Source organism: Trichoplusia ni, chromosome 20 (assembly GCF_003590095.1).
Source record: "Trichoplusia ni isolate ovarian cell line Hi5 chromosome 20, tn1, whole genome shotgun sequence".
Lineage (NCBI taxonomy): Eukaryota > Metazoa > Arthropoda > Insecta > Lepidoptera > Noctuidae > Trichoplusia > Trichoplusia ni.
Genome location: NC_039497.1, coordinates 3,640,175 through 3,663,974, shown reverse-complemented (window position 1 = coordinate 3,663,974; position 23,800 = coordinate 3,640,175). Strand labels below are relative to the sequence as shown.

Below are 23,800 nucleotides of genomic sequence, written 5' to 3'. Positions count from 1 at the left end.
CATAGCCTCACGGTAAGTTTTGGCTGGTCTGCTGCCGTGCCTCGGAGAGCACGTAAAGCCGTCGGTCCCGGCTGTCATTCTTCCACCCTTGCCAGTCGTAACGGGCTATCGAGCCCGAGTCTAATCGGGTAGACCATCGCCATAGCCTCACGGTAAGTTTGGGCTGGTCTGCTGCCGTGCCTCGGAGAGCACGTAAAAGCCGTCGGTCCCGGCTGTCATTCGTCCACCCTTGCCAGTCGTAACGGGCTATGACGCCCGAGTCGAATCGGTAGACCATCGCCATAAGCCTCACGGTAAGTTTGGCTGGTCTGCTGCCGTGCCTCGGAGAGCACGTAAAGCCGTCGGTCCCGGCTGTCATTCGTCCACCCTTGCCAGTCGTTACGGGCTATCACGCCCGAGTCTAATCGGTAGACCATCGCCATAGCCTCACGGTAAGTTTGGCTGGTCTGCTGCCGTGCCTCGGAGAGCACGTAAAGCCGTCGGTCCCGGCTGTCATTCGTCCACCCTTGCCAGTCGTTACGGGCTATCACGCCCGAGTCGAATCGGTAGACCATCGCCATAGCCTCTATGGTAAGATTGGCTGGTCTGCTGCCGTGCCTCGGAGAGCACGTAAAGCCGTCGGTCCCGGCTGTCATTCGTCCACCTTTGCCAGTCGTAACGGGCTATCACGCCCGAGTCTAATCGGTAGACCATCGCCATAGCCTCACGGTAAGTTTGGCTGGTCTGCTGCCGTGCCTCGGAGAGCACGTAAAGCCGTCGGTCCCGGCTGTCATTCGTCCACCCTTGCCAGTCGTTACGGGCTATCACGCCCGAGTCTAATCGGTAGACCATTGCCAGAGCCTCTATGGTAAGATTGGCTGGTCTGCTGCCGTGCCTCGGAGAGCACGTAAAGCCGTCGGTCCCGGCTGTCATTCGTCCACCTTTGCCAGTCGTAACGGGCTAACACGCCCGAGTCGAATCGGTAGACTATCGCCATAGCCTCTATGGTAAGATTGGCTGGTCTGCTGCCGTGCCTCGGAGAGCACGTAAAGCCGTCGGTCCCGGCTGTCATTCGTCCACCTTTGCCAGTCGTAACGGGCTAACACGCCCGAGTCTAATCGGTAGACCATCGCCATAGCCTCACGGTAAGTTTGGCTGGTCTGCTGCCGTGCCTCGGAGAGCACGTAAAGCCGTCGGTCCCGGCTGTCATTCTTCCACCCTTGCCAGTCGTAACGGGCTATCGAGCCCGAGTCTAATCGGTAGACCATCGCCATAGCCTCACGGTAAGTTTGGCTGGTCTGCTGCCGTGCCTCGGAGAGCACGTAAAGCCGTCGGTCCCGGCTGTCATTCGTCCACCCTTGCCAGTCGTAACGGGCTATCACGCCCGAGTCGAATCGGTAGACTATCGCCATAGCCTCTATGGTAAGATTGGCTGGTCTGCTGCCGTGCCTCGGAGAGCACGTAAAGCCGTCGGTCCCGGCTGTCATTCGTCCACCCTTGCCAGTCGTTACGGGCTATAACGCCCGAGTCTAATCGGTAGACCATTGCCATAGCCTCTATGGTAAGATTGGCTGGTCTGCTGCCGTGCCTCGGAGAGCACGTAAAGCCGTCGGTCCCGGCTGTCATTCGTCCACCTTTGCCAGTCGTAACGGGCTAACACGCCCGAGTCTAATCGGTAGACTATCGCCATAGCCTCTATGGTAAGATTGGCTGGTCTGCTGCCGTGCCTCGGAGAGCACGTAAAGCCGTCGGTCCCGGCTGTCATTCGTCCACCTTTGCCAGTCGTAACGGGCTAACACGCCCGAGTCTAATCGGTAGACTATCGCCATAGCCTCTATGGTAACATTGGCTGGTCTGCTGCCGTGCCTCGGAGAGCACGTAAAGCCGTCGGTCCCGGCTGTCATTCGTCCACCCTTGCCAGTCGTAACGGGCTATGACGCCCGAGTCGAATCGGTAGACCATCGCCATAGCCTCACGGTAAGTTTGGCTGGTCTGCTGCCGTGCCTCGGAGAGCACGTAAAGCCGTCGGTCCCGGCTGTCATTCGTCCACCCTTGCCAGTCGTTACGGGCTATCACGCCCGAGTCTAATCGGTAGACCATCGCCATAGCCTCACGGTAAGTTTGGCTGGTCTGCTGCCGTGCCTCGGAGAGCACGTAAAGCCGTCGGTCCCGGCTGTCATTCGTCCACCCTTGCCAGTCGTTACGGGCTATCACGCCCGAGTCTAATCGGTAGACCATTGCCATAGCCTCTATGGTAAGATTGGCTGGTCTGCTGCCGTGCCTCGGAGAGCACGTAAAGCCGTCGGTCCCGGCTGCCATTCGTCCACCTTTGCCAGTCGTAACGGGCTAACACGCCCGAGTCTAATCGGTAGACTATCGCCATAGCCTCTATGGTAAGATTGGCTGGTCTGCTGCCGTGCCTCGGAGAGCACGTAAAGCCGTCGGTCCCGGCTGTCATTCGTCCACCCTTGCCAGTCGTTACGGGCTATAACGCCCGAGTCTAATCGGTAGACCATTGCCATAGCCTCTATGGTAAGATTGGCTGGTCTGCTGCCGTGCCTCGGAGAGCACGTAAAGCCGTCGGTCCCGGCTGTCATTCGTCCACCTTTGCCAGTCGTAACGGGCTAACACGCCCGAGTCTAATCGGTAGACTATCGCCATAGCCTCTATGGTAAGATTGGCTGGTCTGCTGCCGTGCCTCGGAGAGCACGTAAAGCCGTCGGTCCCGGCTGTCATTCGTCCACCTTTGCCAGTCGTAACGGGCTAACACGCCCGAGTCTAATCGGTAGACTATCGCCATAGCCTCTATGGTAAGATTGGCTGGTCTGCTGCCGTGCCTCGGAGAGCACGTAAAGCCGTCGGTCCCGGCTGTCATTCGTCCACCCTTGCCAGTCGTAACGGGCTATCACGCCCGAGTCGAATCGGTAGACCATCGCCATAGCCTCACGGTAAGTTTGGCTGGTCTGCTGCCGTGCCTCGGAGAGCACGTAAAGCCGTCGGTCCCGGCTGTCATTCGTCCACCCTTGCCAGTCGTAACGGGCTATCACGCCCGAGTCTAATCGGTAGACCATCGCCATAGCCTCACGGTAAGTTTGGCTGGTCTGCTGCCGTGCCTCGGAGAGCACGTAAAGCCGTCGGTCCCGGCTGTCATTCGTCCACCCTTGCCAGTCGTTACGGGCTATCACGCCCGAGTCTAATCGGTAGACCATTGCCATAGCCTCTATGGTAAGATTGGCTGGTCTGCTGCCGTGCCTCGGAGAGCACGTAAAGCCGTCGGTCCCGGCTGTCATTCGTCCACCTTTGCCAGTCGTAACGGGCTAACACGCCCGAGTCTAATCGGTAGACTATCGCCATAGCCTCTATGGTAAGATTGGCTGGTCTGCTGCCGTGCCTCGGAGAGCACGTAAAGCCGTCGGTCCCGGCTGTCATTCGTCCACCTTTGCCAGTCGTAACGGGCTAACACGCCCGAGTCTAATCGGTAGACCATCGCCATAGCCTCACGGTAAGTTTGGCTGGTCTGCTGCCGTGCCTCGGAGAGCACGTAAAGCCGTCGGTCCCGGCTGTCATTCTTCCACCCTTGCCAGTCGTAACGGGCTATCGAGCCCGAGTCTAATCGGTAGACCATCGCCATAGCCTCACGGTAAGTTTGGCTGGTCTGCTGCCGTGCCTCGGAGAGCACGTAAAGCCGTCGGTCCCGGCTGTCATTCGTCCACCCTTGCCAGTCGTAACGGGCTATGACGCCCGAGTCGAATCGGTAGACCATCGCCATAGCCTCACGGTAAGTTTGGCTGGTCTGCTGCCGTGCCTCGGAGAGCACGTAAAGCCGTCGGTCCCGGCTGTCATTCGTCCACCCTTGCCAGTCGTTACGGGCTATCACGCCCGAGTCTAATCGGTAGACCATCGCCATAGCCTCACGGTAAGTTTGGCTGGTCTGCTGCCGTGCCTCGGAGAGCACGTAAAGCCGTCGGTCCCGGCTGTCATTCGTCCACCCTTGCCAGTCGTTACGGGCTATCACGCCCGAGTCGAATCGGTAGACCATCGCCATAGCCTCTATGGTAAGATTGGCTGGTCTGCTGCCGTGCCTCGGAGAGCACGTAAAGCCGTCGGTCCCGGCTGTCATTCGTCCACCTTTGCCAGTCGTAACGGGCTAACACGCCCGAGTCTAATCGGTAGACCATCGCCATAGCCTCTATGGTAAGATTGGCTGGTCTGCTGCCGTGCCTCGGAGAGCACGTAAAGCCGTCGGTCCCGGCTGTCATTCGTCCACCCTTGCCAGTCGTAACGGGCTGTCACGCCCGAGTCTAATCGGTAGACCATCGCCATAGCTTCACGCTAACTTAAGCTGGTCTGCTTCCGTGCCTCGGACCGTATTACGACCTGACTACAGCTTTGTCCACTCACCATTCGACAAGCTGTTTTCTTACTTGACCTAATTATGACAAGTCTGTTTCTCCATGTTTCGACCGACGTGGTTCCGTAGTGGAATATGTGAATGAAGTATGTAGGCCATAAGTTAGTAGCGATAATGCCTAGATGTAAGACGTTGAGGGAAGTTAGTATAAACCACACCAAGTAACGTATTTGTAAATATATTTAGGAAAAAGGATTAAAAGAATCGCCTATAGGTATAGTGACTGAATGTAATCATTTGTGAATTTTCTATCTCGATGTCTATGCGGTTGAAGAGAGAATAAGGAAATTATGAATGCTTTATTCTGACAAAGAACTAAAACTATTCTTGAAGCCCATCTCGTGGAATACCGTTACGCGAAAAACTTAGCAAAAAAAAAAAACGTTTGAACTTTAGTTATTTAAATGTTTTTTTGAGTGCTCAAATTACCATGAGGCTCACAAGCATTGAAGCTGGTCGAATCGCTAAAGTGTTGACAAAATCGTCACGTGACTTACCGTAAACAAAAAATATCGTAGCGATTTTTATCATCATCAAAACTTGTGAAAATGTCTCTTCTCTGAAGTGTTTCTTCTCGCCTTGAAACATCTATTGCGACGGTAAAAGATTGTCAGAACAATAAGTGATTCGTCTTTTCTATTCTTTATTTAATCACGTTATTTGTCTATTTAATCGTTAAATGTAAGTGTAAGTGTTACGTCCTCAAAAGGCATGATTTCGTAGGTGTAAATATTGTATTTGCTTAAGAAATACTATTTTTTCTAAAATTATTCCTCTCTATATGTAACCTAATCTAATTATACTATGTAGAAAAATAAGATTAATTTATACTGTATCCCTGGCAGACTCTCTGTTGACTGGAATGTTGGATAGATATTTTCCGAACGAAATTTTGACCTGACCGCTTGGTACCCTTTCAAATTGTACTTTTTAGAAAACATCTAAATGTCTGAATGTATTAGGATTAAAAAACTTATATGCCAGTATTATATTCGAAATATACTATCGATGTGTGTGATCTATTAGAAATGTAATTCATCTTTCTATCTATAAAGGCAGGTACCTTTTTCTTGATGTATTTTTACTATACTCTTATATTATTAATAAATGTCTTGATGTAAAACTGTCTTTTTATTCATGCTTTACAATCCCAGTCCTTGGTGACAGACGTCATTTCGACAAGTGGTACCGATGACATATCTATAGAAATGACATTTCCCGATGCCACCAGACCTTGACGTTTGCAGTCTGGACACTTAGACCTCAAAATGGAGTAATGAAGAGTATGAGATTATAGTGTAATGGAGTTACTGTGATATTCTCCAACATAAAGCCGTGAGAACACTTGGGTAACTTTGATACCAGGCGTCTCCGAAAAGTGACATTATTTCTTCAATAGTTAATGCTCATCTATTAGATCTTTGCAGCTCTCAATTGTATGAAAATGGGAAGTCACTTAACAAGACCGTTTCTTTTGTACAAATTGTCACATGCAGACGATGTTCCGCGATAAATATAATTAACCTTCAGTATGGAATTATTAGTATTTAAAAATCCGTTCCTTCCTTTACTTTGAGCTCATGATGCAGAGCTAAAGCCAGCCATCAACATGTTTATTATAAGAAGAACCGTCTGATAGATCATGAGATAGGACGAGGAACACTGCACTGTATTCGATATAAATTGAAATTCAAAGCGGAATGCTGTGTTTTCCTTAAGACGGACAAATTAAGAGCTCGTCGCAAGCAAGCTTAGCTGTTTTTTCTCCCCAACTACATAGATCCTGTCAAGAAGATCAGCACCTCACGTCCAAAGTAAGTATTCCTTTAATAATTAGTATAGGCTTTGAACAACCTTTCGCCAAGTGAACCTATAGGTTCGTAGCAGTACTAATAGCACGATGTATGTTCAATTTACTTGCCATATTATGGCTTTGGAATGAAATGGAAGTGATTAAATCGTGTAATGTTTAATCTCCCAAATAACCAAATTAAATGTCAAAAACCCTTATTTTATTTTATAAAATCGAAAAACAAACTTATTTCTTGAACTTTGTTTTTTTTTCCCGTCAGAATTAATTTTATTCATTTATAACAATTCTCGGATGTACGAGCTGAGTAGCTGCGAGCGCCGAGCACCGAAGCTGCGACGCCGAGCACCGTAGCTGCGAGCGCCGAGCACCGTAGCTGCGAGCGCCGAGCACCGTAGCTGCGACGCCGAGCACCGTAGCTGCGAGCGACGAGCACCGTAGCTGCGAGCGACGAGCACCGTAGCTGCGAGCGCCGAGCACCGTAGCTGCGACGCCGAGCACCGAAGCTGCGAGCGCCGAGCACCGTAGCTGCGACGCCGAGCACCGTAGCTGCGAGCGCCGAGCACCGTAGCTGCGAGCGCCGAGCACCGTAGCTACGAGCGACGACCACCGTAGCTGCGAGCGACGAGCGCCTTAGCCGTAGCCGTTCAGGTATTTGATCCATAGTAAACCATCAAATATCGTCACTTCAAAATCATATAGTCTTAGCAAACGCCCCGTGTTCCCAATATCCCCCAAAAAGTTTTCAAATACTGAAAAAATATACGCCAAAAGGAAAATGAAATACACATGTACCAACACCCTGTTACAAATTCGTGAGATGACGTACGAACATTTGCATCTTAACTCATTCGAAGCTTTCCTTTAATATTTACTTAGTTTCTTAGTCACAAAGACACAACCAGCGCAAGTATTCGTCACTGGTCGTGGATTACACAAATGTTTTTCCCATGTGGGATCCTCGAATTCCACACAACACCACGACACGTCGCGCTCTGTGATCTTGGCGTGGTGGCTTCAACCACTCCGCTATCAACGCAGTACAATCAGCTTAGCTTAAACTCCCTCTTAAAACATGCAAAAACCGACAGTACCTGCTTCCAGAACTGAATTTACCATTATAATCTGTGAAAAATGTAACGGGTATTTCTTAAAACTCAATGTATATTGTTCGCTAATGGGGTGTTTTGCGGCGTTTCTTCTCTCCCAGCAAAAGCATTTAAAAAGCGGTGAAGGTTGGGCGGAATTTGGTGCTGTCCAATGTACCAAAAAACCTTCAAAAAGTGCCACTTAGTAACTTAATTTAAATAAATGTCTTTTGATTTTGATCTCCTCTACATGCCTGTGTCAGTTCTTTCTTTATAAGTAAACTAGCTGACCCAGCAAACGTTGTTTTGCCGATTATTTTTAATGCCACATTATATAAAAAAGGACAATAAAAATTTTCGTCCAAAAAATAAAATATATTTTTTTTTGTGTGAGCAATCCTTCACACTTAGGGGTATGAAAAATAGATGTTGTTTTATTCTCAGACCTACCCAATATGTATACAAAATTTCATAAAAATCGGTCGAACCGTTTCGGAGGAGTACGGTAACTAACATCGTGACACGGGAATTTTATATATTAGATAAATAACCGTCTCCACTTACTAATATTCACCTAATACTGTTTTCAGGGCGAAGGTGTTGCATGCACTACCGCGGTTTGACTCCCGAGCTACATCTAGCACTACTCTCCTGGTGAATGCCGGTACAGCATCAGCTTTGCGATTAGTGCTGTGCGTTGTACTTATACTTAGCTGTAATAGTCGTAGATACTATACCCAATGCAGGTAAAGTACCAATGCGAGTTTGTAATCACATCTCATAAAAATAAAACTGTATTGCTGTGCGTTAGTGTCGCTAAAACTTGAGACGGTTGAACCGATTTGGCTTTTTTAGACTTGAAATATTCGTAAAAGTCCAGGGAAGTTTTAAACGGTATCGGTAGTAAAATATATAAAAAAATGCAAAAAAAATTGTATGTTTGTCTGCATTGTGAACAACGGCTGTTAGGCGGTACGTAATTCGCCGGGATAGCCAGTGAATTATAAATTACTCTCTTAACAATATTATGGCAGTTCGTTTAGCCAAGTGATAATTCTAAATTACCAAACATCCGAAGGTGAAGGTCGAAGTTAGGTGACTTCTCGAAATGTAACGTCATCTTCATACATTCCAGCGTTATTTATTGCCGTTAATGAATGTAGGAATGTCATTTGGCTGTAGGGGAGGTTGTGTAAGAGAAAAGCCAATGTAGAAATTGTAAAATATTAATAAAAAATGCTATAAGTTGTGGTGGGTAGGTTGCCTGATTGAAACCTTAACACACCCTGCAGATGTTAGAATAATCAAATCTATACTAATGTATAAAGCTGTAGAGTTTGTTTGTTTGTTTGTTTGAACGCGCAAATCTCAGGAACTACTGGTTCAAATTGAAAAATTATTTTTGTATTGAATAGACCATTCATTGAGGAAGGTGTTAGGCTATATACCATCACGCTGCGACTAATGAGAGCTAAGCTACAATGGAAAATGTGGAAAAACCAGAGGAGGTATAAATCATAACTTATATATTCTAACCACGCGGACGAAGTCGCGGGCAACAGCTAGTTAATATATAAAGCCAAAGAAGCTATTCGTTTTGTAAACAGATATTCAGAACCTTTCATTAGTAATATAATGTTGGAGCAATAACTACACTTTGAAATCGTCAATGATCAATGATTCTGATAGTGCAAATAAAAAACAGACGCTCTCGGTAGCTTGTCAAACCAAGTTCAAGGTAACTGAATTGTCGTGCTGCTATGATACTGAGACGGACAGATTAAAACATGTGAAGGCTAAACCTTAGCAAAAGATATTTATTAGTCATTATTATTGTCCTAAGTTATTGGAAAAAACAATATTTGAAGTTGTTATAAAATATTTTAAACTCATTTTATCGTTGAAATCTAAAATCATCTCATATTATTGAACTTGGCTCTCATTTCACATTTATTAAATTCTCTCGAGGCGTATTTTTTTTAGAGTTTAAAATATGTATCGTGTTAAGTATATTTTATAAAGAAAATATATATGTCACGGTAGAAACTTAATTAAAAAGAATCACAACTTGAAATGAGAATCTCCAGTTTTACTATAAGACTCGCGATCCCGCCGCGTCTGCTCATGATTAAGGACTCCGTTTGGGTCCGAAACTAGTCGGGCTACCCCGATAAATACGCGTGAGTAAACCGTTACATCATTTGATAAATATTTTGACCATACCGCTCAATGTATACTTAATAAATCATCGATAATTATTACATTCATGCAAGGATTCCAATGAAATCACAGACACTATCAAAATCGGATTAAGTGTATAAAAAAATTTATGCAGGTCTTCGTATGTATTCGAATGCAAAAGGTGCAGGTTTGGTCCTTACGCCAGCATAGTAACAACGTGACTTTTTCATGGCTATGAGTACTTTCTTTATCTAAGGCACCACCGACAAACGGTGAGAAAACATTGTCAGGAAAAATAGTTGCTAAATGATGAAATCGGAAATTGCCAACCCCCAGTAACCCAGCAGCGGGGTGATCAATGCTTATCTTTCCTATACGGGAAGGTCTGTGTCAGTGGGACAACTATAGCCTGGTATGAATAAATGAGTCTTGAAAATACACGGTGATTTTTTAGTCGTCTTACAAAAGCAGCCCAGTTCATGTATCCAATGACTAGAACACGTTCATGATAAAAAAAATAGGTATTTATGAGATTTGAAAAAAAATTAAATGCAATTTTTATTCAATATTATGATGCAATTCGTAGTTTTTTAAAAACACAGCTCTGTTGCGAATGCGGTCCCAGCCTTGTAACAATGGTGAGGGGCGCAGGCGGCGGCAATTTTATCATTTTTAAGAGTATTTTCAGATTTCTCTTGTTTAATTTTCTTCGTACATATTATCTTAGTTGATGATAAAAAAAAAAATCGCGCCTAGGGGTATTTTACGTCGGATACATGAACTGGGCTGCTTTTGTAAGACGACTAAAAAATCACCGTGTATTGCTTTTCTAGGTTGAAAAAAAAAAACAAAACATAAATAATCACAAATTTTAATACCAACGTTTAAATGATACAAACTTTTGAGCACTATTATTGACAGTAAACAAATCATTTGTCAATTACATACATATTTGTTCATACACAATATATTATTATTAATATTTAATAATTCTAATAAAATCTAATTAATAATAAAATAATAATAAATTAAAATATAAACTGTGAACTACTGTATGTCTGCCTCGTGGATGGCACATTAGATTTATATTTTCCTTTTAAAGCAACCGTCGTAGAGTTGTACTGCTCATTCAAGCTTCATACAATTTTTAAATTACTTTGTACCATACATAGTAGATTTTGTTAGTTTAGGCTGGTATACATGGACTTTATAATAGAATTTACACGGACTGATTTTAGTTTTTAACGGTTATATATATGAAAACATCCAATATACTTCAAGACAGTTCAAGTGTCAAGGGTCCGCGAAATAAAAAAATAAAAAAAATTGTCTAACATCAAATTCAAGTCCGGACCAAACGTTGCTTAACTTTATCTTAGTATCAATCGTTACAGCGACAAAAGATATACATGATCTGTGAACTGAATTGTCCAGCTATCACACTTTATGAGACAAAAACCGGTGACAAGCTAACAGACGGCAGTCTTAGTGATAAGGCTCTGTTTCTACCTTTTGAGTACCCCTTAAAAACAATCAAAACTCAAAAATCAAAATTGGACTTTGAAGTACAAAGCTGTCGATATTATAGACATGCATAGGACTCTTTAAAGGTTTTTTTTTGTTTCCTTATTCAGTTCGCGTTGTTGCTCTGTTTTTAGTTTATCAATTAATTGTAGAATACCGTTATTCAATAGTACATATGAGTGTCCCTCGTTCGATCCTCCTTCGAGAACTAAAACGTTAAGAACACGTCGCTAACAGAAGAAATAACAAAAGGAAAAGTCTTATAGGAATATAAAAGTCATTAAAAGAAAGATCGGTTATAACGCCATTAAAATCCATAAAGAAAATTACAATTTACAATAAACGGACACAATTTCACAGTTACTTAACTAAATGTTTTTACATACGACACTTGTATAAGTCACGTTTTTAATTGTCTATTTTTCTCTTTCCACTTAACAGTGACAAGGACACCATGACACTTTAAGGTGTCGTTTACCAAAATGTCGTTTGTAAATACAGTAAAATAAATAAATTTACATTTTTTTTTAACAAGAGAATAGCAGAAAACAATGATTATCTTCGATCTAATCTTACTGCTAGGCTAATAATATTATTTACACTTTAAAGCTTAAAACTAAATATAAATTTGAAACACGAAATTATTAAGAGAAGATCAAGGTAATCATAGTCAAGCGAGAAGTAATGAATGCAATACTGTGAATATTAAAAATACAATTATACTAAGATTCGTATAAAAATATAATTTATTCGTTGTTCCGTAGGTTTTAATATGATATTTGACTACTAAACATGGTCATAATGAAAGGGTCGTCTTTTTTATTTATAGTCCGTGTCAGATCCCGTTGCAACTATCAAGCAAGTTTGATATCTTGTAAAGTTTCTTAATATCGTAGTATTATTTCTCTTAGTGTGAAAGAAAAATTGAAAAACACTTTAGTTAGCAATTTAATAGCAGTAACGACAATGAATCCAAAGTCGCTTTTGAAGATTAAGAGTCATTTTGTTTCTGCCACTGTTGCTGACGACTGAAATGCAATGACACACAAAAATATAGATTTATTAAGCAAAATATCGTTCGTGTGTATTGCTGATAAATGCTTGTTGTATACCACATTGATTGGTGTTGATATAAATTTGAAAATTTCACTTATTGCAAATAAAACCGGTCAATTGTAAGTCGTAGGTGACACTTAGAGCCTGTTAAAGGAAAACAGGCTTGCAATAACAATCAGTCACGTAATGACCGTACCTACCATTGCTTAACCTCGATACTTTTTCTCTCAGTGACACACAGACAACAGCGCGTCTGACTTTTTCTGATTTTTTTTTATGTAGTCAAATACCTTAATAATTTGTCGTAATAATATAGTAAAATATTATGTAGTAAATAAAAAACGCTCCCTAAAGTACTTCAAGTGGTCTGAGCGCCAATATGGCGGATTTCGAATTGATAACGATCGCCATTCCATATTTATAACATAAAGTTAAAGTCAACTCTCACATGTTAAATGATAAATAATATAATAATTAAATATTAGAAGTCGTTATTTGGTACAGTTTGTTTGTATCGCCTTGGGATTGTGGACTTTAGCGGTGACGGCACTTTCAGAAGGATTATGTAATAGAGATGACGACTGGGTATAAAAGGAAAAAATCTAATTAGTCCCTCAGTTAGATAATTGAAAAGTATGAGACACGTATTTTTTCCTTTTCCAGAAAAACTAGAATTAACAAAGATTAACTGCTTTGAAGTTTAGGGGTGGGGGCTTGTGACGTAACGATAGAGTAAAATTTATACTCAATCGTGACGTCACGCGTAAGTTTCATTCACTGTAATTTGGTCAATTTCTGTTTGCGTGAAATATAAAAAATTACGTATCCATTATTATACAGAAAACTACAAGACGGACACTGCAAAAAAAATTGTCGTCATCCCTATTGTCGAAGCAAGGTTTTTGATCTACGCGGTACTTCCACAAATGAAAACTAAATATTAGGTCCTCTTAAAGCTGATGAAAGTTCTGATTCCATTAAACATTGATACACACAAGACGTACGTCTTGAATTAGCTATTTTTGAAAAGGATATTTTAAATTTTCCTCTGTGATACCGCAGAGTATTATATAATAAGCAGTTGTAATGCGCAAATTGTAATCTATTTTAAATTCTGTTGGTGATTATGATGCATTTTATATCGTTTTTTATACTACGGAATAAAATCCGCAAAATATATGATAAGGGATACTTATTCCTAAAGAACATTTGTTGAGATATCGATTCGGAGTCGAAACTAAGTATGTTGCCCATACTCAATTGGTTTACGTTCTCAAATAAAGTTAAATAATCTTAGCCAATATCTATTTTATAATGCACAAACGAAATTACCGATTAATTTCAGTGCTATATTTAATAAGCTAATTTTCTCGCGTTTTATTCTGTATTTGTAAGACTGTTTACCGTTTTTCAAATACCTAAACGAAAGGAGCAGTGATAGTATATCATCGCATTGGAATTGTAAACTTGAAACGTAAGAGAATGACATTTTAATAGTGACGGTCACTTTCTTTCAAAAACGATTTCTCATATTACACAATTTCAGAATTATTTGAAATGCAACTCTGTTATGAATACAGATGTATTCTGACATTTCTATGTTTCTTTTATCTGAATATTACTTCAAGTTTCCGTTTAATAGAATCAGTGCAATCAGAATAGGTTCCCGTACCGTTTAGTTCCACAATACACCGTTGCTCTGCCTTAAGTACCACCCTACTATAATGTAGCTTGCATAAGAGAAGCGAAGAACTGTGATTATTGTACAGAAATCTGTTAAAACTCATATGATTGGGTATTAAAAGGAACTAACATATATATTTAAAAATATTAGATTTTTGCAAAGATAAACAGTTTCGTAAAATGTATACACAATAGTGACTTCACAAATAAGTTTAAATTCTCTCTAATTTGATCAATTCATGTTTGAGGGACAAATACTTTATTATACATTAGACTACAAGATGGACAAATAGAAATATTATTTTAATATCATTTCTTTGTCACTTCTCTTTTACAAGATACATTATAACGTAGCTTACCCGGAATATTGAAACGCAACTTGTCTTCCTACATGTCTATCTGTCGATTTACAACTTAAAGTGACAGAGACAACGTGAGACTTAAAGTGGACTTAGGCTCAGTGCACATTCGAGGAAATCCCGCCTTGTGTAAAAAGCCTTAGTTCAAAATTCACGTTTCAGTATCCACACATACTTAACCAGTCTTACTTAATACCTAGGTTTGTGGTTATGGTGGGGACGGTGTGGGTTCCAGTCTGGGTGTCGGGGCTCGCGGTGGTGGTGGTGGTGGTGATGGCGACGCTTGTCGCGCGCGTGGGGGGCGGGGTACACGTCCGACACGACCAACTCGGACCCGTCTTTGGGGGCTTCGCGGTCGTGCCTCCGATGCCCCCCGTGGGCCCCGTGCCCCCCGTGGCCTCCGTTGCCCCCGGCGGCCTCGTGGAGCTCTTCCCAGGCCTGGCGGTAGTACCGGTTGAGGCCGCTCCTCGACTCTGATGATGAGGAGTCAAGAGAGCCGACCGTGTTGCAGTCTGGTGACACGTGGTGTCGGTAGCGTTGGCCCGTGTTGCGGATCCTGCTGAAAGTTCCATATACGATTGGAATATTGTAAACAGCATTTCTAACAAGTGTTAGAGGGTGTAACGCAATAGGCAAGTTATAATTGTGGAAAGACACAGTAATAGCTGCTATAAAGGAAAAACAACTTTATATTAATGACAATAAAATAGAAAACAATTTTAAAGACAATCTTGTAGTTGGGTTTAGGTAGAACTTAGTGATGTTAAACAATAAACATATTTTGATGGATATTCAATAGAAAATACATTTCTTAGGTAATTGTTCGTATATAATAATATTTACATAACATTGGATTTTGTGCTAGGTGTTAATTAGAAGTATTTCTCATGTGTTTGTGGCACAGATGCAGTGTATTGTAAAGCCTCAATAATATTTTAAATATGTCTTCTTACAGACCGTATTTAAAGTAATATTTTGCTCACAAACATTAAAGTCACATACTCAGAAACACCTAGATTCAGGACAAGTATGGTGGATCAAACGCTTGTCTAAGGCGGGGATCGAACCCGCGACGGTGCGCTGCTCAAGTTTGGCGTGGTGACCATAAAAATATATTATTTAACACATATTTTTGGTGCCGCATTGCATTGTGCGTTGATTCTGAAAGGGATCTGTGATGAAAGTGATTTCTTTGTGTGAATAATCTCCAGTGTTAAGCTGAGTAAATGTGTATATTGACAGATTGAGCTCATGCAGACGAAACGAGAATGATCGTGTTTGTTGTATTCATTGCCGGTTATGATATATTAGTTATGACGACCTCCGTGGTCGAGTGGCGCACGCACCGGTTTCAAGGTGTCGCTAGCTCTGAGGTCCCGGGTTCGATCCCCAGCCGGGTCAATGTAAAAATTCACATTTCTACATTGCCTCGGGTCTGGGTGTTTGTGGTACCTTCGTTGTATCTGAATTCCATAACACAAGTGCTTTAGCAACTTACTTTGGCTTCAGAGCAATGTATGTGATGTTGTCCGCATTTATTTATTTATTTAGTTTTGATTCCAAAGCTGCTTGAACTCGCAATGTATACAAGATATTTCTCGCATCGTCTGAATGAGTGATAGGAAAAGAGTGTTCTTTATAGCTCAGTGAATGTATTTGTAAATATCCTTATCGACTATTTCGGTTTTTTTCCCCGTGATATAAGTTTTAACTGGCAGTTGATAATAGTCTATGGTAAAAGCATTTTATTTAACGAGGTCTTTTTAAAAAAAATATGCGTGCATTCGAAATAATGACAGGATTCTATGTGTAACCTCTTTTGTTTATATCATGATAATGAGACCCCGTAGTTAAGCTACGTTTCTATAAGTATTTTACGATGATCGAATAGAGTTTTGACTAAATAAATCTAATCAGGTATCTTGAAGATTTCTAAAAAAAATTGGTCGTATTTTTCGTTTTTTTTAGTACGTATCAAACATGGCGCAGCTTAGCTTATCTAAGTTTAGGCTTGTGACGTCATTTGTCTGTAGAAAGTATAGTGATGTGACATCAACATTTCAATCGTATGGCTAAAAATATGTATCACACATTTTTAGAAATCTATGATTTGCTAGCTTGTACTATCGTAGAAATCTAATTCTATAAGGACATTTTTGTATTTCTATACCTCATTGGTCGTTGTGCTTTTGCGATTGCAATATAATGAGAGAATTGTGTATTTATAACTGTTAAGAAGTTTTAAAAATCTTTTTCCATTTAACATTGTAATGTTTAAAAATAAATTTACAAAAGTTTGAAAGTGTTTTTATTGCAAGTTGTGTTGAACCAGCCTTTATAATAATTTTGATGTGAATATTGATATTAGCGCGTGCGAATACCCTGTGCGTATAGCGATGACGTGGTGGTTGCCTAAAAAATATTTAAAAAGATTTACGACCATTTTCTATTTTTGTATTTGATACTATTTTAGCAGCTTAATAAAGTTGTTGTAACCTGCAGCAGCCTTGATGTCAACATGGCGTATATTGGAGGTAAGTAGGTACATAAATAATTGTTGAGAACGGTATTGGTGAAATAGAGTAACGAAAGACGTTGAAAACGGCCGCAAATACAAAATAAGTAACATTTTGAATGCGAAATTTCTAAGGCAACACTTTTCACACGAGATGACTAAAGCAGCGCGAACACGGAAGAAATAGCCGGTGCGTGGAAGGCCCCAGTGTCTATTCCCGCGAAATAGTCAATCAGTGCAAATGTATACGGTCAACCACCAAGTCAGCGTAGTACCTTAATAGTTAAACAACGCACTGGCTATAATGGGTTGGAGAAATGTCCGGCGCGGTGCGTGTGTCGGTGTGTTCTGGCGAATTCCCGCCTCCCAACCTGCTGGTCGGGGAACGGGAGGGCCAAGAGGGTGTACCAGCGGGAGGGCAGCTCGCGGACCTCCGGCGGGGGCCGCTTGCCTCCGCTGGCGTACCAATCACTGATGTAGTGGGTTTTAGCTTGATGCGTCTTAACTCGCCTGATGGTAAGCGAGGCTATTGATAAGTCAGTCTCTAACGAGTGGCGGCGTATAGACGAGGAGTATATGTCAGGTAGGTGAATGTAAAACTTGAGATGTATCAACGGACACTCTGACAGAACGAAGTTCCTATTATATTTATATTCCTAGTAAAGGAGTTATATAAACTGAGACAGATAAATGGCTTGATGTATACACGGTGATTTTTTAGACGTCTTACAAAAGTAGCCCAGTTCATGTATCCGACATAAAATACCCCTAGGCGCGATTATTATTTTTTTGTCTTCAACTAAGATTTAGTAGGTACGAAGAAAAATTAAACAAGAGAAATCTGAAATATACTCTTAAAAATGATAAGAACGCCGCCGCCCGCGCCTCTCACCATTGTTACAAGGCTCGGACCGCGCTCGCAACAGAGCTGTGTTTCTAAAACTACGAATTGCATCATAATATTGAATAAAAATTGCATTTTCTTTATCATGAACGTGTTCTAGTCTTTGGATACATGAACTGGGCTGCTTTTGTAAGACGACAAAAAAATCGCGGTGTATAAGAGGGACAGACAGACAGCGATACACGCTGCACGGATTTCGACTATAGCAAAAAGTGTCGTTACAACTTTTGGTCTTAATTTATTCCGTCTAGTCCCCTTTTGCAACGCGACAAGGAACTTCGTTCCAATTATAATGAAAAGTTGTGTGTAATCTAGCACAGATAATTAGATAGATATAAATAATTATGGATTATCTTTAAGGTACTACCTGACTGGTGATCTACTTTCACAATGAAACAGTTTCCAAAAAGCGACTCACATAAAATACTAGAATTAATAAAACAATTCGATACAAATACAAAAAGAAAAATAGTTAGTTAAGTCTTCTTTATACGGTATGTTAAAATTCTAAATCCCTACGACAATAACAGCTGTATACGAGAACGACATCTGACGACACTGAACGACACTTGTAAAAGTTTTAAATTGTATATTTGTCTCGACACTCCACTTGGTAATGATAAAGTCAGCAACATATTTCTGTTCCTCGTTCTTGTACACAACTGTGTCTACATCCGTGCACCGGACTATTAGGAATACAGACAAGTGATGGCGTTTGACAAATGGAACGGACGTCGGTTAACACATCTTTGACAGTCGTTACAGGTAGTCAGAAGCTAGAAAGTCTGACAACCAGTCTAATTAAGGGGTACCGTGTTGCCCATGTAACTGGGTTGAGGAGGTCAGATAGGCAGTCGCTCCTTGTAAAACACTGGTACTTAACTGCATCTGGTTAGACTGGAAGCCGACCCCAACATAGTTGGGAAGGATGATGATGAACTTTGCTTTCATTTATAACATTATAAAGACACTCATTTGTCAAGCGTTATCATTTGTAGCTAAAGGGCACCGACACAATCAAATATGTTTGATTTTTTACACGCTATAATCGGAACTAGTCACGATTTGATCATTCTCCCAGATGACCCGATTTTTTTTTATAACATTTACATGGTACATTTTTCGCTTGGAAAAAACCTACTTGAGACAAACATATTTGCTTGTAGCCCAAATTCTCAAGCTTTATCTATTCTACCGAGTATTTTAAAAAGAGATCTTCAAATTACCTTCTGACAAAGATGACAATGGTGGTAATGATTGATATGAGGAAGGCGAGTCCTCCGAACACGCCGAGAGCGACTACTGCCCCGATGTTGAAGCGGGCTCCGACCGGGTCCCGTCGTTCACCATCAACCGGCTGTGGGATGTTCACTCGAGGAGTTTGTTCAGCTCTTATATTGTTACCGCTGCCCACAATCTGGAAAGTAAAGGAGCTATGTTTAGTATGTGAAAGATCGATGTTAAAGCTGGTAAAGTCACACTGTGACTTTTTCAAAGTTCAAGACGTACTACCTCGGAATCTCATTAAGGACGACCCGATTTACCAAGCAACATCTTACAGACTGATGGTGTGTTCAAAATTATATATATTTTCTTAATTTAAGACACCACTGACAAAAAGGTGAAGGAAAACATTGAACGAATCCTGGATCAAAAATATTGGATTCTGAAATTGTCAACTCGCAGTGAGCTAGCATGATGACAAATACTCAAAACCTTCCCTAAACGGGAAGAGATATAAACTCAACCGTTTTGTTTCTTATTCGGAAGAAACGACTGCCGCACAGACGAAAAAAATCCTTGTAACGCAAAATGGCAGAATTTGGACAAGCATTCGTGGATCACACAAATACTTATGTGATCCACGTGAAGTCACGACGCTCTCTATCTTTTTCGCATTGCGACCAACCATTCTCAACCGTATAAAGATATTTACAAACCTGATTCTCCCTCGGATGACTAGCCACGATAATATGACTGGTAGGAGACTCCTGCGTATCGCTTACAGTCACCTTTCTCTCCGGTGGTCTTTCATACGTCCTGGTGACCGTTCTTTCCGTCGTCGGTCTTTCTGTGGCTACTCTCTGCCTGATGCGAGTAGTTTCAGCTGTGACGAATGGAGTGGGGGATGATAACGGTCTTGGTGTAGTCCGTGGGCGTGGGGGCAGTACGAGGCGTGGTGTAGTCACCACTGGTGGTGGTCGCGGCGTCGTCGTAGCCTCTGTGGTTGTACTGCGTATGCTCGTGGTTGTGGGTCGTTCTTCAGCTGAAATTTAGAAGAAATGTTTTGATGAATATTTGGATGAAATATGAAAATATTTACGCTAGTAATTTTTAGGTAAATTTTGGTTATCCATGATCTCTGGTACATGATAAGACATTGTTCGAATGAAATTTCATTTTTAAAGTAGCTTATTATGCAAATAAAATATACTCGTATTTAAAAAAATAACGTTAAAAAAAATTAAGTGAAAATACGTTCTTATAAACCTTCTTTTCAAAAGTTGAGATCTAAGAATAAAATAATATAATTATATCCTAAGGCATTGCAAAATAATACAATCTTTGAGGAGAGTAAAAAAACTAAAAAGGGTATTTCTTCTTCGGTATAAAAGTATCGGTAATACGAATCAAACGGCCTGACTGGCCTGTTGGGCTAGTGGTTAGTCGCCCAGATTGCTATACCGGAGGTCGTGGGTTCGGTTCCCATTAGCGATAAATGTTTGTATTAGGAGCACTAACATTTTTTCCATTTTTTGGGTGTATATTATGTATATTTTATATGTACTTTGGAATATAAAAGTATATTTATCATAGTGGTTTCTTAGGTTTACGCGAATGTTAGACATTGAAATGAAACTACTTTTACGGATTTTATCGCGCTGCAAGACATCAAGACACAGTGAGCTCATACTGCGTAGGTCGGACCACAAATAATTAATTCAAATATGAAGGTAGAACGAGCAACATCTTCTGTCAAGACGTACGCCATCTCAGTCTGCCCGTGACCATGATACCTGCAAAGGTTTCGAAACGTCGGGAACTAAAATCTAAAATTAAACCGCGATAAAATCCGTAAAAGTAGTTTCATTTCAGTATATTTATCAGTTATCTAATACTCATAATACGAGTATTGCTTAGTTTGAGACTAGATGGCGTTGTGTGAACGTTGTGGAGTATAATATTATTAACGAAGTAGTTGTTGCTCTTATGGACACCTTTAACTTTCAACATCTTATCAAATCCATCATCATCATCTTAATCGGTCCGTCATATCTGAGGATCGTGGTCAGCATCAGGGCCACATTTGGAGCGGATGATTTTCCTCCATCGGTTTCGGTCCTCGTTCAAATCCAAGTCATTATAATATAACATTCTCAAGCAAATTTTGCATTCAAAATTTCAGCGTTACCTGAAACCAACCTTGGGTCTAAATTAACTTGCAATATTTTATTACAAAACAAGCTAATATAAAATACAAAACTCTTCTTAAAACAGTCTTTTAGATTGCTCATTACTTTGGAGCCAAAGCACTCGAAAAGATCATTCAAACGAGTCTAAACTAGATGGTGTTTTAACGAAATTTCTACTACCACTTTCAATATTAAGCTACCCAACGCTTCAATATCATAAAATTACATTTACACTCATATTTAAGCTTAATCAAAAACCTAAAATTATTTCCAATTAAATTGCCACAACTTTACACAATCAAAGAATCAAATAAAACTACATAAACATTTTGTTAAAGCAATTCGTTCTCATGAATCATTCATGGGCATATTTCAGATCAGCTGTCACTTCACTTTAACCAATAAGTTTATGTCTCGATGCACAGATGGTGCTGTTAATACTTTTGCATGTGCTCCTATTATAAATTCAAAGTTTAAGTATTTTATGATAAGACCGTCTTAAAAAATAAAATTTCTACCGATACATAATGACCGAATTGCATAAGTATTGAATGACTAGACTATATTTTTTAAGAGACTACTTAAATAATATCATAGAATTGGAAAAAGTCTGCTTCCAATTCAGATGAAAACCAATTAAAAAACATATATACACGGTGATTTTTTAGTCGTCTTACAAAAGCGGCCCAGTTCATGTATCCGACGTAAAATACCCCTAGGCGCGATTTTTTTTTATCATCAACTAATATAATAATTACGAGGAAAAATTAAACAAGAGAAATCTGAAATATACTCTTAAAAATGATCAAAACGCCGCCGCCCTCGCCCCTCAGCATTTTTTTATCATGAACGTGTTCTAGTGATTCGATACATGAACTGGGTTACTTTTGTAAGACGACTAAAAATTCACGGTGTATAATCCTTAAACCCTTTCTCAATAACTGAGCTATTTAACACTGAAAGTATTCAAATTAGACTCGATCTCAAATAGTTCCCGAGATTAGCGTGTACAAACAAACAGACAAACTCTTCAACCTCGTAATATTTGTATAGATACTTGTTACACACCGTAGATGATTGTACACACAACGTGCACTCTCTTTGAAGTAACAAAATATTGTTAAAAGCCTTGAAAGCTAATAATGTTGCAATATAAAAGTCCATTAAAGCAGAATGCGATATTAAACAGAGTAAAAAGTCGATATTACCTGGTTCAACGTCTGCGCCATAGACTAAAAGTAAACAAATAGGCAGAAAATATTTACGTACATGTGAGCGGCAATCGCGGCAAGAACTGTGTACAAGTATTTAAAAAAAAATTGGCAGAATTGAAAACGTCCTCTTTGAAGCTGGAGAGAGACTTTTAGAGTCGTGTTTCGATTTAATATTGTTCAACCTAATAAAAATATTATTACGCTAAAATATAGTTCAAAAATATAATATTTTTTTCAACTATATTTCATTTAAATCAGTCGGGAATTTTTGTTATAATATTTTTTTTAATAATTTCATAGCCCCTAAAACCTGTTTATTACTATTACTAAAAGATTACAAAAAAATAATAATTGATAACACATTGAAACGTTTAATAATACCTAATACTATCATTATACAGATGTAATATAAAACCAATTCATGTTTAAAATACTTAATGACAAAGAACATTACGAAATAAAAAATAATTCTCATAAACAAATAGTTATCTTTAATTTGCATCGCGTCTGTATATTGAAAACGTTACTCCACAAAACTTTATTTCATTTGATGAAATAGAATACGCAAAGTGTACCCAGAGTTTATAAAGCAATTAAATCTAAAATTGCAGGAACGCAGGCTCTGTTTACCTAGTCTAGGGCGGCATCGGTAGGGCTGCGGGACGAGAGCGGCGCCCCCCGGAGTCGTAGGGCGGAGGGCAGCGTAACGTTCGCCCGTCATACGTATTACTCGCGTTACGGATGCAGCGTCGTCCACAACTCTCAGCGAGGCTCGATATAATACTCGCTGTCAAAACAAAGGATTGCTCCCAATTCCTGTAATATAAATAGACTCGAAACTAGGACGAGTTCGCGGAAATACCGGGCGCTCGGAGAGGTCGCAAGCGCCTCACAGCGCCTGCGTGAGGAGCGCCTGCGCGCCGAACTGCCCCCAGTCACTCGCGCACCGTTCTACTGGGTGGACGCCTTGTTGGTGCAGCTCTTGGATACCGAGTAACTAGCGGAGGACTGACCAACATGGAGGAGGACAAAAAGAAGGAGGAGATGCAGATGTCCCGCGATGCCAAATCGAGAAAAAAGTCTCAGCCGACCACTATACCGCGGTCTAAACGCGCCGGCCTGGTCTTCCCCGTGGGGAGGTGTCACAGGCACATGCGAGACCTGGCTCACCCGAGCCAGATGGTGGCCAGCACGGCGGCCACGTACGCGACCGGCGTCATGGAGTACATGGTCGCCGAGGTCCTGACCCTGACCGGCGACATCTGCTACGAGAGCGGCGACAACCGCATCACGCCGCACCACCTGCAGACTGCCGTCAAGCAGGACGTGGAGCTCACCAAGCTCATCGACGACACCATCAAGCACACCGGGTTGAACCACTGGGAACTGCTGGACGGGTCGGAGGACGAGTCCGCGGCGCCTCCGCCGCCCCCGCCGCCCCCCGCGCGACCCCCGACCCCGCAGCGCCCCGTGAGGCGCAGCGCCAGGACCAAGGCGAAGACCCAGTGGTACCAGCCGGTAACACAGACGAGGCAGAGGAAGCAGAAGAAGCAGCAGAAGAAGAAGCGAGCGACCAAGAAGAAGTAAACGTCGCCCCGCCCCTCTACCACCGACCCCGGCTCTTGTTCAACGGAGACTGATCCCCTGCGGCATGGCTACGACG

The 23,800-nt window shown here is 41.5% G+C and overlaps 1 protein-coding gene across 2 annotated transcripts in view; it reads right to left on the bottom strand.

The window, feature by feature from the left end:
- Positions 1 to 10,324: 10,324 nt before the first annotated feature.
- The window catches only part of LOC113503704 (CUB and sushi domain-containing protein 3), a 94,950-nt gene continuing 81,474 nt past the window's right edge, over positions 10,325 to 23,800 (bottom strand). The window contains exons 9-12 of one of the 2 annotated variants that reach the window (XM_026885773.1): positions 19,451 to 19,776; positions 18,737 to 18,927; positions 16,903 to 17,116; positions 14,600 to 14,650 (exon numbers count right to left, since the gene is read on the bottom strand). In XM_026885773.1, the coding sequence (XP_026741574.1) occupies positions 16,906 to 17,116; positions 18,737 to 18,927; positions 19,451 to 19,776 (728 nt within the window). In that variant the 3' untranslated portion in view covers positions 14,600 to 14,650; positions 16,903 to 16,905. Of the gene's footprint in view, positions 14,651 to 16,902; positions 17,117 to 18,736; positions 18,928 to 19,450; positions 19,777 to 23,800 lie in introns of both variants that reach the window. The other variant, XM_026885772.1, reaches the window with a different exon arrangement.